Below are 15684 nucleotides of genomic sequence, written 5' to 3' on the forward strand. Positions count from 1 at the left end.
CACGCCCCACAAGAGCGCTGAAGGGACAGAATCTGGGGACAGGCCTGGGCAGGGGAAAGGAACGGGTCCTCCCTCACCCCCAGGTGGCCATAGGGTGGGGGTGGCTGACCTCAGGGCTGCCATCGAGTGCTCGGCCCCACTGTCCTCCAGGCCCCGAGGCCGACCAGATGAGCTGGCTTCCCACTTACTCAAAGTACTCGGCAGCCGGCGTGGTCCCAAAGGTGTCGCTGAGGCCCAGGCCGCCACTGGAGTTGCCGGAGTGGGCGTCGGAGCAGCTGGGGCTGTTCCAGGTGTTGTTGCAGCGCGTCCACGGGAGCTCGGCGGCAAAGGAAGAGAAGAGGTAGTGCAGGGCCCAGGCGATGATGACGTTGTAGAAGAAGCCCACGTAGAGCGAGATGAGGATGACGGTGAAGCCCACACCTGGCGGACACCGGCACAGACCGCGTCAGCAGCACGCCCTCCCGCCTCCCGCCTCCCGCAGCAGCCACGTCCCTGGAGCCGGTGGCTCACGACACCTTCGTGCCAGGCGGCACCTTGAAGCACACGGGAGAGGCTCGTGAGAGGCCTGTGCCAGCTTTTATGCTGTGGCCACAGAGAAGGGGCTGCCACCTTCGAAAACCACCCACGTTCACCCAGGGACACTCAGAGTGTTTCCAAGGGACAGCCAGGGCCAACAAGGCCATCCAGGGACACTGAAGGGTATCAGGGACCATCTTGGATATCACAGTCACCGGGGGTTAGCCAGAGCCACCCAGGTATACCGAGGTCACCCATAGCCATGCAGGGTAAGGGCCATCCAGGGCCAACTGCAGCCATCACAGCTGCTCAGGATCAGTCAGGGTTATTCGATATCATTTAGGGTCACCCAGGGCAACCCAGCCCAGGGTTATCTAGGACTACCAGGCCCATACAAAACCATCAGATTATCCACAGCCACCCATGGCCACCCAGGGTCACTCAGGAATGCTCATTGTCTCCCAGAGCCGTCCGGGGCCACCAATAGTCACTAAAGGGCAAATGGGTTCCTCCATAGCCATGAAGGCTCATTCAGAACCATCAAGGGCTCCCAAGACCGTCCACGATCACCCAGGCTGATCAGGGCCACCCAGAGCCACACAGGGCCTTTTGGAGTGCCCTTTCCAGTACCACAAAACCTGGAATTTGGGATCAGTCATTTGGTGGCTGCTGGTGCACCGGAGCAGACACAGTAGTAAGCCGTCTTTGCTCCTCTGTCTTCCCGAGTGGGGGCAGATGGGTCTGGTGGTTAGAAGCCTCCGCCCACTGCTCAAGGAGCTTCTCCTTACTGGACGCTAGACAAGCACCGTCACGCTCTGGCCACTGTGGTTCACTTTACTGAGCTCCATGCGGAAAGAAGTCTCTTCATTCCAACCTTCCCTCTCAGCTTTGCTGGTACAACTAGTCTAGGCTGTGACTTTAACTTCGTTCGTTAAGCCTGGTTAGGCGCCATGCCTGTCCTGTCTGCTCGTGGCTGGTGTTGGGGTGAGGGGGGCATGCCTTCAAGGTGACTTTTACAGGGAGTGATCGGGTCGCTTCGTATGGTCTTTTCTCCTAGGAGAAGCTGTTTTCATTCTTGGGACACCCCATTAAAGGTCTCTTCCTACCCTGACAGCAAAAAGAAGGTGCTATAATTTATCTGTCTTAAGCAGACTGAGGATTGGGGTGTCTGTAATTCCTCTTAGAAATGTGCTCAGCAGCAGGGATGACAAAACCAAGCCCTTTCCTGGGGGAGGGTTTCTCCCATGCACAACTCATCGATGTTCAATGACCTGCATTGCAACTCTGTGCACTGAGTTCCTTAGGAGAGAGGCTTCGTTGTGATTCACAGGGAACCCGCCCAGGCGGCCATGCCGTTGGGAAGCTGTGTTGTTCCCAAGCACATCATGGAAGGTTTTTCCTGCCAATAGACCGTAGATGCCCAATTTGCAATTTTTTCAAGGTTAAAACTTTGTACACCAAGTCCTCAGCTGGAAACTTTGGGAACTCAAAGGAGTCTTTGATCAAACTCTGGAGATTTTACAAATCCAGCATCTGGAGGAAGGGCTGACTCTTCTCCTGTCCTTCAGAGCCACCACTGTGTGGAGGGCCCTCCTTCTGGGCAGGCTGGCTTTTTCGGCCTTTGCAACAGAGTGACAAGGCCACGACTGGCTGATGAGCTCCCAGAGCCAATGCCCCGATCAGCAACGCAGCACAGGAGGCCAGCCCCGCTCACCTGAGAGCGCCCTCCCCCGCGCCACCGCCCAGGGACCCGCACACCTGGGTGAGGAAGAGGTTCCCTGGGAAGGTGGTCGTGAGTGTCAGCCATCTGTCTGGTCACTCTGAGCTCTGCCCTTCTGGAAGACAGAGCCTTGGAAAGCTGCCAGCCCGGCAGCTGAAGTGAAACCCCTCACCAAGCCAACCAATGTCACCACGTCCCTCCTTCGCATCACTCAAGACCCCGTCCCCGGAAACCTGCTTTTCTGCTTGCTACAAGAATGCTCTTGTGACTACTGTTCCTCACGTCACCACATGCTTTAAATAAAGCTCCACCTGACATGTTTCCATCGTCAGCTGGTGCCACGGGACACTGTCTCCCCTAAGGAGGTGGCAGGCGTATTCCTTTCTAGAGGTTCCAATGAAAATATTAATGAAACATCATGTTTCTCTTTTGTCTGACTCCCGAAAAGCTCAGGGATAAATGTGAATTTCTATCATAGCTCTTAAGGTCAGTTTTCTTAAGTTGCTATTTTTCTTAATATTTCTTTATATTGACTTTGCACGTCTTTTGTTTTGTTTCAGTTTAAGCCACCTTAAAGCCTTGCTGCCATATTGCTCAGGGCAGCAGTGCGGTGGCGTCTCCACAGCACACGGAAAGTGGGTTTGTCTTCGGCAGTTACACAAACAACCTAAAAACAAGCATCTTGCTACAGTGCGTGCCCGCCCCCGAGAGACACCGTCGCCTTCTCCACCACCCACAACAGCCAGCACACCCCGCAGCATCCCCAAGGCTGGCTTCAGGGGACAGTGCCACAAACCAGCATAATGCCAGGAATTCCAGCTTCAGAAAACGCTCCCTGGTGGAGCAGCCCCTTCACTCCTCGCAGGAATCACTGGGCAGGTCCTTTTGAAGGACAGGAGACAACCCCTCCCTTGTCAGTCTGAGTGTCTGCAGTATCTGCTTGCTGTGTGTGTGTGTGAGAGAGAGAGAGACAGACAGACAGAGAGAGAAACGACGGCAGGACGGAGGGGGACAGGAGGCCGGCAGGGCGGTGGGGCAGGCAGAGGGGCCGAGTTTTGAGCATCCTCCTCTCCAGGATCATGTGCTGAAGGCCCCCGACGCCTCTCCAGCGCGAGGCCCACCCTGAGGGGCTCTGGAGAGACTGCAGGGAAACCGAGAGGAGTCGTGGTCCCACCGTGCGGCCGGCCCTCACCATGAACTTCACTGTCTGGCTTTTGAAGGTGGATCTCAGCTCCTGGTTAGCAGGGAGTGGCTCCCGGGTCTACGGGAGGGGACAGGAGGGGAGAAACAGGCTCCCTGTTTCCCCAGAGAAACCTTTTACAGGGGCGCAGACGTGCCAGTTGCCCACTGAGAAACTGGATGGAACTTAAGCTCTGGAATTTTAATTCTGAGCATTCGAACTGAAGCCTTCATTCCCCACGCGGTGCTCCTATTTGATGGGATGTGAAAATACATACAATTTTAGTAACTAAGTTTTTTGTCTCTTTAGACAAAGAAGGAAAGAGAAGGCACATGTACGAGGGTAACCAGGAGGACACGGTTTTGCCCCACCTGTCACAGTCTCCTACCACACTGGCACCCTATGGACAACATACAACCCACGTAGGAAATTATCTGTTAAGAACTGCAGCTTTCTTGGTATTAAACTATTCAAGGTATCTCTTCTTTTTTTCTTTTTTTAAAAGTCCAGTTTTTGCGCATTACTCAATGATCTCTCAGTGGTCACACAAAGACACCAAAGTTGAGTGGTTTGCCTTCTGCGATTTCTCACGGTCACCGGTTCTGAGATGGGAGCGAGGCAGCTCTGGCCAAGACGCCGCCTGCGAGGCCTGGGCCGGGCCCAGCACAGCCTCCCGTGGACTCGTTCTTAGAACTGGACACAAGCGGCTCGGGGTGCACGCGTGAAGGCAGGGGCTGTGACGCAGGGTTAGATATTGGAGCGACTCCTCCAGGCTGGCAGTGCGGGTGCACGGAAGTGCCCACGCCCATGTGCCAGTCTCTTGGGTGTCGAAACTCACGCCTGCTCACGTCCCGTGTTCTTTAGGACCCACGTCTGTGAGCGGTAAGCAGCACCCGAACTTCTTGGAAATCGCTTACTGGCTCTGATAAACTGCAATATAGAAATTCGCGTCGGTGGCCTCGCTGAGAACATTCTTCCACTTACTGGCCCGCAGGCCCTGGGGGTCACTCCACCCAAGAGCTGTCCCTTGCCCAGTCGCTGCATGTGAAGAGGCAGATTCAATCTGATTCAACCGTGGGCTCCCACGCAGGAAATGGGGCACAGGGTTGTGTTGTGTCAGAAGCTTATGACATACTTCAGACTGAAGTGGGGGATTCTTGAAATCCAGCGAGGAAAATTCGCCATGGCTGCAGTCTCTGTCACAGCACGAGGTCCTCATTCCGCCAGGCCTCCTCTCTGCACCCAGGTGTGGTCTCCAGCACCTTCCAGCCCCACACACTCACAGGCCGTGTAAATGGGACCACAGCTTAAGATCTCCAAGCTCACGGCTCAGACTCAGCAGTGACGTCTGCTCCCAAGACATGTTGGCGCTGCTGGGCAGGCCTGGGAGGACATGGGTGATTCATGTGTCTTGAACTGTTGTTAGCTGGGGTTCACTAACCTTGACCGAATCTCTGTTGTGCTGATCAATTGGCAATGAACTGTCCGATCTGACACATGCATCCATCTCTAAAGAGCTTCCCGGTGTCCTTGGTTGACCTCTGATGATGGGGATAGAGATGCATTTCAGGCCATTCTTTGAAGCTCTGAGTTCCATGTCAGGTCCCACCCGGGGGGACGCCTGGCACCAGCACATGTGCCCAGAGCGACTGTCAGCCTGGAGATGCACGTGGGGCAGGGAAGGAGGTCTCTGTCTATGTCGTGCCATTTTAGGGTGGGCCAGTGGATCATTTAGCCCAGTAAAAAGTTGCTAAAGTCGTAGGGTTCACCAAACAGGCCATTAAGAACAGATAACACCCTGATGCCTGGGAGGTCTCAGCGTTTCTGCGAGGGCGACAGTCTCCTCCTGGAGCCAAGCTCAGTGGCTGCTGATGTCGTCTCTACCACTGAGAGCAGGTCAGTGGCCAGTCTCTGACCATCAACCACTGACCCATCCGCAGTGTGTCCTGAGGCTTCTGCCCTCTCCCAAACACACCAGCTTCACAAGAGCTTCTGAGAAAATCAAAGGCTGATCTTTTAATGGACATTTTCTTAATGAGCACTGCTTGTCCGAGTGGCCACCTCCCATGTGTCTCTGTGGGGAAACGCCCTGAATCCCCCCGGACCACCAGCTCCTGAGAGGCGGCATTGACTCAGGGAACAAGCATGACAGAGGCTGGACTGGGGAGTCTATCAGGTCCGGGATTAGATCTGCTCTGCTCCTGATGAGGTGACGGGCAAATTACGAAGCCCTCAGTCCTTGGTGTCTGCATGTCCAGTGTGAGACAACGCAGCTCACGCCCTCACCGAGCCTGGGCAGGCCCCTGGGCTCGGCCTGGCGTCAGCTTCACGGGGCCGAGGCACTGTACCAGCAGCCTTGAAGCTCAGCAAATAACTAGCTAGACAGATTGATGGGAGACAGACAGCTGGATGGGTGGATACCCAGGTGATGGACAGATGATTGACATGATGGGTGGATGGCTGGACACGCGCATGAAGAGACGGGTGGCAGACGGTGGATACACAACTGATAGGTAACAGGTAATAGAGTTATGGGTGGAATTGTGTCCCTCCCCACCCCCCAGTCATCCGTTGAAGTCCTAACACACAGTAACTCAGAGTGGGACCTTATTTGGAGTTAGGGTCTTCACAGAGGTGATCGAGTTAACATGAGGTTATTAGGATGGGGTCTAATCCCGTGTCACTGGTGTCCTTATAAAGGGGATCTGCGTACAGAGGCTCGCATGGAGGAAAGGCAGCACAAGAGGGCAGGGAGAAGACGGCCTGCGACGCAGCGAGACAGGCCCGCAGCAGAGTCGCCACAGCCTTCTGAAGGGACCAAGCCTGCCAGCGTCTTGACTTTGGACGTCCAGCCTCCAGAACCATGAGACAATAAATTTCTGTTGTTGAAGTCACCCAGTCTGTGGTACTGTCACAGCAGCCCTAGCAAACTAGTACAGACAGACAGATAATGATGTAAGTGACAGACAGACAGATATAGATGATGGATATGTAGGTGACTGATAGGTGGATGGATGGCTCATAGACAGACAGCAGAGCAGCAGACAGATGGACGTTTTATCCACCGCTCTAAAGCTGTGACAAAACGCAACCACTGAGAGTCGCAGGACAGCCTCACTCTTGAATCATGGTCACTTCAGATCTTTGAAGTAGGACCTAACTTGAAACGGCGTGTGCACGTGCCCGTGTCTCAGCAAAGCAGGGCCCCATGCACCTATGTGGCCGTCTTGCTCTGGAAGCTCCAGAGCCACTGCCGTGGTCTACGCCAGGCAGAGGAGCTCTCCCAAGCATTACCTTTCAGGATGGGGCAGATCTTCCAGACGCCGGCAGCCCCTTCCCTGTTGAACTGCCCGAGGGCTAGCTCCATGTAGAAAAGCGGCATCCCGGCAATGACCATGAAGAGCAGGTAGGGGACCAGGAAGGCACCTGTGGGACAGACAGCTCGTCAGGCGTGGGGGCTGTAGAAGGGCCGCCCTTCAGCCTCAGAGCTCAGGCTCCGCTGTCCCAGCTGACCACTGCGTCTTGGGCACGGCCCTTTCCAACCAGTCTCCCGTCTGTTTCAGGCAGGAGGCTCCCTGCAGGGCCACCCTCCAAGGGGAAGTCCACTTCCATGCCCGTCCCCCACTGTTGTCAGAGCTCTGACACGTCCCTCCCGAAACTCCTAGTCGCCCCCCACTCCAGGTTGTGAAGTCCAGCCCCTGAGCAGAGCAGTGAGGCCCGCCCACTCCTCCTCTTTGCTCTGGTGCTGCCTTCCTGATCCTATTTACCTCTTGACTTGTCAATCCTCTGGGGTCTGGGATCCCAGCTCTTCCCCCGACCCCAAGTGGGTTCCGTCACCCCATTCCAGGCTTCACAGCATTCTGAGCCTGCCTCTGTTTAGGGGCTGAAGCTCCCTGCTGACAGGTGCTGCCCAAGGGCCGGTGTCCCTCCAGGGCGGTGCCTGCTCCTCTTACACCTGCACTCTTCCCCCACCCCAGCACAAAGTCAGGGCCATGGCCCTGGCTCCTAGATTTTCCTTGCTCTCCCCTAATCTGACCTCGAGTGAAGGGGAGCTTTGCATGGCTCTCTTCTGGGGATGGGTAGGAGGCAGGGAGATGCCTCAGCTCTGTGTTTGCACAACTTGCTGGACCTGCTTAGGCCTCAGTCTTCGGGTCTTCAAGGTGGGCGTCATCATGCCAACTCACTCATGGGCCTGCTGTGAGGCCTCCCCCACGGAATTCTTCTGAATCCCCTCATGTGTCTGCATAGGGGGCCAACCAGAGGGGCCAGGAAGGGAGGTTGGAGGGGAGTGAGCAGCCGTTTACCCGGCTTCTGCACCTGCGCGTTCCAGGCGACGCCACCCCGATCCTGGCTTTCTGACCCACGTGTGGAAACAGCCGTGTTTCTGTGACTGGCTGAGTTCGGGAAGTGGGGGCTGGGGGTGGTGGAGACGGGCGCATTTTCACGGATATGTTCTGCTACTTCAAGTTCAAGGGCTCCACTACTTTGTACATACTGCTTAAGTTGGTCAAAAAGACCGTTCTTCAGGCCTTTCAGAATTTTCTTCCCAAAGTGAAGATGACCTTTGGGAACAGCAAGCAGAGCCCTGGTGTCCCCACCTGCTTCCTGCCCATTCTTCCCCCTGGCCTCGCTTTCCTCACTGCGAGAGGCAGGTATGGAGCCAGACTGCTTGGAGCTCTACCCTAAGGCTCTGTGACATCCATCTGGGAAGATCTGTACCCACGGCATGCCCTCTGAGAGAGCAGTGCCACCTTGCCAGTGTGGGGGCATCTCTTGAAGGCACCGCCCCAGCTGCCCCTGCAGCCCCCGCCCAGCAGGAGCGAGCCCAGCGGGCTGAGAGGGGACTTACCACCGCCGTTTTTGTAGCACAGGTAGGGGAATCGCCAGACGTTGGCCAGGTCCACTGCAAAGCCGATGACCGAGAGGAGAAAGTCAATTTTCTTGCTCCAGGTCTCCCGCTCTTGTGTCTCTGTGGGCGTCTGTGCTGGGTTGACGAGGGTAGAGTTGGTGAGCTGGACCCCGTTCTGCTCCTTCACCAGGATGAGCTCCACTTCCTTCGGGCCCATGGCGTTGGGCTCCTTAGCTGGGGCCACCGAGGAAGGCATCGGTCCCACTGGGCATCTGCTTTTACTCATGGACAGACTTGGACTCTAGGAATTCTGCACTTCCTCCCTCTCAGTCTTCAGCCAACATGGAAAATACACACACAGGAATGCAGTGAGTTAGCAGCTGGGCTACGGGTGCGCCTGTGTCAACAGCAGAGATCTGAGGCTTTGATAGTCTCCCTTTGGGAAGGAGCAAACACACTCCACGCACCCGCGATGATGCAGCCACCGTGAGAAGAGCTGGGAGCCGCCAGTCCTCATTGGGGGCTGTTGGGAGACAAGCCCTGGTGACCTTGAGATGGACGCTCTGGCACTGCCTCTGCCCCGCCCCTCCTCATGCCTGTCAAAGTGCAGCCATCCTCTGATCTCTAATCTTGCTTTCCACTGACAGTGCACAGGCCTTACCTCTACCCCCATGTCTTCAAATAGTATTCAATGGTAAGTGTTTATAGCAGTACAAGTGTATTCTTTATACTTGGTGATAAAACAAAGAGCAAAATTTATATAACTCAAATCAGCTACAGTAACTGAAAGTTTAAAAATAACCAATACACCAGTTTCTTCAAAGAATGCTGCACAGTCCACCGCTGCCTGTGGCTAGGGGTTTCATGGCCCCGCCTGAGAGAGCTGGAGGGAGGACTGTGGCAGGACTTCACCCGAGGGACAAGGGGCCGGGGACGTGACCAGCTCCTACACTAGCAGCTTCACCAGGTAAAACGTTTTCAAGTTTCACGGAGCCCTGGGCAAGGGGGTGGAGAGAGCAGCATCTACACACGGCCACGGCCAAGACCGATTTCTCCTGCATCTTCATCCCTCAGCACCGTTAAAATGGTGCGTGCACACTCGCGCATACACGCAAACACATGCACACTCGCGCACACAGGCAAACACATGCACACTCATGTGCACACATGCACATACACGCAAACACATGCACACACGCGCTCACACGCACACGCGCACACTCGCGCGCACAAACACACGCAAACTCATGCACACACGTGCACAAGGACAGCAGACGGCAGCTCCAGCGGGTTAACTTTTCTCTGCATCCAAGTTTGACCAAAAACTCAGGCCAGGTCCCGGCATCCACCAGCCGCCCACAAACCTCAGACTAAGTTATTCACGCGACACTGCTGTGTGGCATCCTCGCCCCAGTGACAAACCCAGACCGCACGTTCCTGCGACTGTAAGGAACGGTGGGTGCCGGGGGAGCCGGGGGACAGGCCTGCCTGCTCCGCGGGGACAGGGCCGAGGGGAGGAGAGGCAAACCCGGCCTTCCTGCTCCGACAAGGGCCGCCGCGGGCGCATCAGGGACCCCCGCCCAGGCACCCCCGCCCAGCGTGTGGGCACAGGGCCCCTCGGAGCCAGGGCTGGGTACAGACAGCAAAACGTGGCCTCTCGGGAAGCGTCGTTCCTCCCGCGCCCGGAGCAGTGAACGGAGCTGGCTGGGGACTGTCATTTGCTCTGTCCTTCCCACAAGTAGCCTGGAAGCCGGGAGCCCCGCGCCCCCCTCGTGCACACGCCCCTCGGCGTCGGCGCCGTCGGACCGCGCTCCGCACCCCCGACTCTGGGCGCCCTTCCGAGACCGCGCTGCCTGCGGGGCCTGCGGAGCGGGGACCTGCGGGCGCGCGTGCGGGCGGCGCCCCGGCCTTACCCGCCGCCCGGGCCTCGGCTCTGCGCGCGGTCTCGGTGCTCAGCGGCTCCCGCTCCGGCTGCGCCGCGCTGGGCGGCCGCGGCCTCCGGGCTCTTATCCTGTCGCCGCGGCCGCCCCGCCCCGCCCGCCGTCGGGGGCGCCGGCCCGCGGTGGCTCCGCCCCGGCTGGGCGGGGAACGAGCAGGGGCCGCGCCCCGCACGCCGCCCCCGGAGGCGGCCGCCCCGAGCCCCGGACGCAGCGGAGCGGGGACACTGGGTCCTAGGCGTCGGGGACCTACGCGGGCGGCTTCTAGGAGGGCACAGTGCGGGTCCCCGTCCCGACCTCGCCTCGCCCCCCGGGGCTGCCCCGCGAACCCGCCGACCTTCGCCATCTTCGGGGGCTCTCAGGGGCCCAGCAGGGGCGGGGACCCCCAGGGAGGGAGCCGAGCAGCGGGCGCGCGGGAAGCCCCGCCGCGGCCACCCCGGCCCGGCCCCGCCCGGCTCCGACCTGCGTGCTCCGGACCCCGCCCGGGCCCCTCTTCCTCCCGCCTCGGGCGGCCGCGGCTGCGGAGACGCAGGTCCCCCCGGGCTGCGGCGGCGGCGTCGGGGCGCGGAGCCGAGCCTGGCCGCCCTGTGCCTGCACCGCACGCGCGTGGACCGGGACGGAGGGGCTCGAATGCCACGCGCATCGGAGAGCGATCTCCTGCGACAGGACCGACCGGACAGGGTCTTCCTCGAGGAGGTGACCCCAGCAAGATTTTGCGTCGGAGGAGGAGTGGAGCCCCGAGGTCACCCAGCAAGGCCGGCGGTGAGTGGCCTTGCCCCGGCTGTGCGCACCGCGCCGCACCCCCACCCGGGCTTGGCTCCCCTGCGTCCTTCCGTTTCCCGAGTGCTGCCCTGGGCTGGGTCGCCCGCTCAAGCCACGCGGCCCTCCCCGCCACCGCAGCCCGCCCGACCCTGCTCACCGCGTCCCTGGCTCCTCGCGTCCCCATCCCCCCGCCCCTGCGGCGGCCGCGCTCCCCACGGCCACTAACCACGGGCGGTGCGCGGGCAGAGCTCTCAGGCGCCGCTCTTCCAGGCTGAATTAGAATCAAGAGGGACGAGCTGTCTGCTCGGGTTACCGTAACAAAGTAACCATAGACGGACTGGCGCAAACAGCAGACGTGTATTTCTCACAGTTCCAGAGGCTGGAAGTCCAAGATCCAGGCACGGGCAGATTCAGGGTCAGGTCACCGATGCGGGAGCTCTCGGGCCCCTCTGTGAGGGCCCCGATCCCGTCCCTGAGGGTGGGGCTCCCCTGACTTCATCACCTCCCAAAGGCCCACCTCCCAGTACCACCACATGAATTTTGGGGGGACACAGTTCAGTCCATTACACTCAGGAGACGGTGACATGCCACCTCAAATCTATGATGTGCCCACGGCTGTTGCAGAAGGCATCTCTCTCCTGGCATAAGCCCAGCAACACACGCTTCAATAGAAAAGAGAGAGCCCAAGATGGGGTCAAGAAAACAGCCACTCAAGGAAAGGATTTGCAAATACCCAAGGGAGGCCATTTAAGTAAAGGACAGAGAGCGGAGCTGATGTTGGGACAGTTATGAAACACACACACAAACAAAAAGCATTTGGGAGGGAACTGCCCTGCAGGACAGCAAGTCTGTGAGCCAAGCCCAGCAGGGTGGCAGGGACACGTAACACACAGACAGAAGCACCAGTCACCAGTGTGCAGCTCAGCGAAATACCTCGTGGTGATCACACTCGGGTAACCGCCCCTGCGTCAAAAAGAAACATTTCTGCATCCACAAGCCCTGCGCCCTGCCACTCCCCTGACTTCTAACTGCAGGAGTTAGGATAAAGGAGCTTTGGGTGTTCTCAGAGCAAAATCACCACGAGTGCTGGGGCTGCAGCCTGGCCCCGTAGGACAGAGAGAAAGCAGAGCTACCCAGATCCCACCTCTCCATCCTGCCACGACAGGAACACTCTCTGGAACTGCGCAGGTAGCACCAGTGTGGTTAGGAGCTGCCGACCTTCGCGCGCTGGGAGCTTTGCTCTGAATGCCAAGCCGCTGTGTTACGGCGCTGGTTGTTGACGCTGTGGCTGCTGTTGGCTCAGGGCACGGGGTGGAGGCAGGTAGGGCCACAGAGCAGCGTCCGCTCCCTGCCAACCTGCAGAGTGATCTCTCCCCATCTGCTGTGGACCAGTAGCAGCTACAGAGCCCCTGGGGAACCCCCCTGTCGCCAACTGCTGCCTCCAGTGTGACGACAGCCACCCCCAACCTCGGGTGCCACTCACTGCCTGCTTCCTGTCTGGGCAGCTTGCTTCACCCCCGACCTGGAAGGCAGCGTGGGAGGTCCCCCCACATCTCAGTGGGTCCAAGGACCGTGCACTGGCACCAGGGTTGTGGCTGCAGAATTCTGAGAGGCTGAGGCTTGGTGGGTCAATGTGCAATTCTGAGCTTCAGGAAATGATCTGCAGGGTTAGGCTGGACAAGTGAGATGGGATGACAGACCCTAACTTTACAGCAGCTCAAATGAAAACACACACACATTCACACAAAACAACGTGGAGGTGTGTCCCATGACCGAGGTCACCATGAGATTCACAGGATGCTGTGGCTGCAAAGAGACTTAAACTCTGTCCTCAGGCTTTATTAGGAAAGCACCTGAGAGCTCGTGTGTCTCACCATGTTGGTGATGTGCTTGGTCCCGGGACAAATGTTAGGAGCATATAAGTTTGCTAAGGCTGCCAGACTGAGCAGCTTAACAGACATTTATTTGCTCACATTCTGGAGGCCAGAAGTTCAAGATCAAGGTGTCAGCAAGGTTGGTTCCTTCTGAGGCTGAGGCAGAGCATGTCCCAGGCCTCTCTCCAGCTTGTGGTGGCTGCGGGCAGTCCTTGGTGTTTCTCGGCTTGTAGAAGCATCACCACGACCTCAGCCTTCACCTTCACACGGCGTTCTCCCTGTGTGTGTCTGTGTCCAAATTTCCCCTTTTTCTGAGGACACCAGTATATTGGATTAGGACCCACCAAAGGACCTCATTTAACTTGATTACTTCCGTAGAGGCCCTGTCTTCAAATAAGGTCACATCTGAGGTTCTGGGGGTTAGAACTCTAACAGATGAATTTTGGGGGACACAGTTCAACCCGTAACAAAGAGGAACCTTTACAAGCTTCTTCCAGGGAGGCAGCCTAGCACGTGGTGGTGCCTTAAAACCACGCCATTTGACATGGAGCCGCAGCAACTCGGGGCGTTTAACCTGGACATGCAGAGACTTGGAGGGGACAGAGAGTGTATAGGAGAGCTGGCTTCAGATGTCCTGAGACCTTCAAGGGACAAAGGGAGCCTTGGTGGCCATGCCTGAGGGACCAAGGAGGACCTGGTGCACTGCCCAAGACACAGAGCACGGGGGGCTGAGGTCCACGCACCTGCCGAGGGAGCCACCTCTCCTCAGATGCAGGGCGGCAAGCAGCCCAGAAGAACCCCAAGTTCTCGGCTCCCTCTCTGCACTGAAGGCAGCTGTGGTGTCTGTGCCCCGCTGGACACTCCAGGACCATGTGGGGACACCTCTGTTACCACCTTCCATGCCCCTCTTGACCCTCTGCCAGCCTCTTTGGACATTAGCCAGTGCCGTGGAGTCGCGGGAAACAGCGGGGCTGCCAGGGCGCCCGGAGCAAGTGAGACCCAACTTCAAGTTCACGGGTCATGCGACACTCGCGGGTGTCTTGTCCTGGCCACCATGTCGGCCATCTGTCTTCATCGGCAGACACCTTCACGCTGTGTGAAAAGGACGGAATAACCGTCCCTACCGGCAGGACATGGTTTTGCAAACCACGAGGCTCAAGCTCGCATCCCGCACGGCCGCTTACGAGTCTCGCACCCTTCAGCCTGGCTCCTCAGCCTCGGGGAAAGGAGATGGTGCAGGTGATACCTGTGGTCCTGAGCCAGCACCAAAGCCTTGCTGTGTGTATGCCCCTGATGCGTTCCTGGATTGAAGGGTCCCGTGTGCTCTCAGAGGATGTCCAAGGGAGCCTGGCTCAGACTCTGCGAACGCTCACCTCTCCGTGGTGCTCCAGGTGTGCGGGAGGGTGGTAGGGAGGTGCGGTGGCCTGGCCAGGCCAGGAGGTGGGCGTGGCTTCCATCCAGGTGTGTGGGGAGTGCCCAGGCAGGGGTGGACACAGGCTCCGTGAGGTCAGGTCCCAGGCCCTGGGTGGTCAGCGGCTCTGAGATGATGGGTAGAGCTGGCCCACGCGGGCGGCCCGGTCCCATCTGCTCCCCGCTGCCCCCCTGCGCCCTCCCCGGGAGGCCTCAGTTCATTCCCAACGACGTCTGGAACAGTGAAGACCGGCCAGGCCACCCTCCCAGCTCTTCCTCTGGGGAGGGGAATCCTTGAAGCCAAGTCCCCCTTACCCTGTTTCTCCCATGGATGCACCCATGTGACTCGCTCTTTGGAACCAACTACGTCACTTTCGAGCCAAGACTTTGAGAAGCTGGTTTCCTCTGCTGGCTGTAGGCGTTGGTGAGGTTGAGGCCCCAGGAACAGCGAAGGCCCAGGGTGGACTGTGCCTCGGGAGCCTCGTGCAGAACAGCTGCCGGCAGACCAGGGAGACCCACCCGGCTGCTCTGTGAGTGCGGAGTGGACTGCAGGCTCTTTGGGGTCCAGTGTGATCCCGACCCCGGCAGCCCTGCTCCGTTTTGTTATTACAGCTGTCGAGATTGATGCCGGCATCTACAACACCACACTCCTCCAGAGTGCAGCGCCTGGAAGCTGGAAACCGCATTGCCCAAATGCCCTCACCAGCAGGGTTCACTTAGGACCTGCCCATGGGGCGCACCTGATGAGCCCAAAGGGGAAGAAGGAGGAAGTTCCTTTTTGGCCCTGGCAGCCCATGTCGCTGCAGAGGAGGCTCAGCACCTGTGGAGACAGCCCAGGAACTGGGGGCTCCCTGTAGGTCCTCAGCCCTGGGCAATGCCACCCCTCCAAACCTTCAAACAATTTTGACCTAATTCTCTGTACTAAAGCCCTCTTTGTTTGTAATTTGCACAGTGGCTTATGTTCCAGGCTGAGATGTTTATATTATTTAAACTGAGCTATAGTGTCCTAAGATTTCATTTTCTTTCTTGGAAATTTTTTGTTTTCCCTTGAGTTAATAATCGCTTGTCTTTTCACTGACTAATTTTATATGCTCCTGTCATGAATTCATCTCCAAACTCTCCAACAGAAATGTAAATCTCCTCTAGATACATTAAAACACGGGAGGCAATATGTCACTTTTTATTGTTGTTATTATTTCGTGGTTATTTAAGCATGGTGTCTGTAAAGTCTTTCTTGATCTGCATAAATGAACATATCTGATGAACCTCTAATTTGTCACCACAATAGGGATGTGGCCCCTCATCCAAGCCACAGCTCTAAGCCAGTTCATGCCCCAGAGCCCCTGGGGTGAAAGGAGGACTCAGGGATATTGAGGAGAGACCCCGCTGCACAGACAAAATCTCAATGTTGATTGTGTCTCCTGTCATTTACCAAA

General features: G+C 57.7%; 1 protein-coding gene across 1 annotated transcript in view; it reads right to left on the reverse strand.

The window, feature by feature from the left end:
- Positions 1–8551, reverse strand: part of SLC6A3 (solute carrier family 6 member 3) — a 35128-nt gene extending 26577 nt beyond the window's left edge. The window contains exons 1-3 of the mRNA XM_063087175.1: positions 8266–8551; positions 6711–6842; positions 189–420 (exon numbers count right to left, since the gene is read on the reverse strand). Of these exons, the coding sequence (XP_062943245.1) occupies positions 189–420; positions 6711–6842; positions 8266–8551 (650 nt within the window). The remainder of the gene's footprint in view (positions 1–188; positions 421–6710; positions 6843–8265) is intronic.
- Between the last annotated feature and the right edge of the window lie 7133 nt (positions 8552–15684).

This window comes from Cynocephalus volans, chromosome 2 (genome assembly GCF_027409185.1).
Source record: "Cynocephalus volans isolate mCynVol1 chromosome 2, mCynVol1.pri, whole genome shotgun sequence".
NCBI lineage: Eukaryota > Metazoa > Chordata > Mammalia > Dermoptera > Cynocephalidae > Cynocephalus > Cynocephalus volans.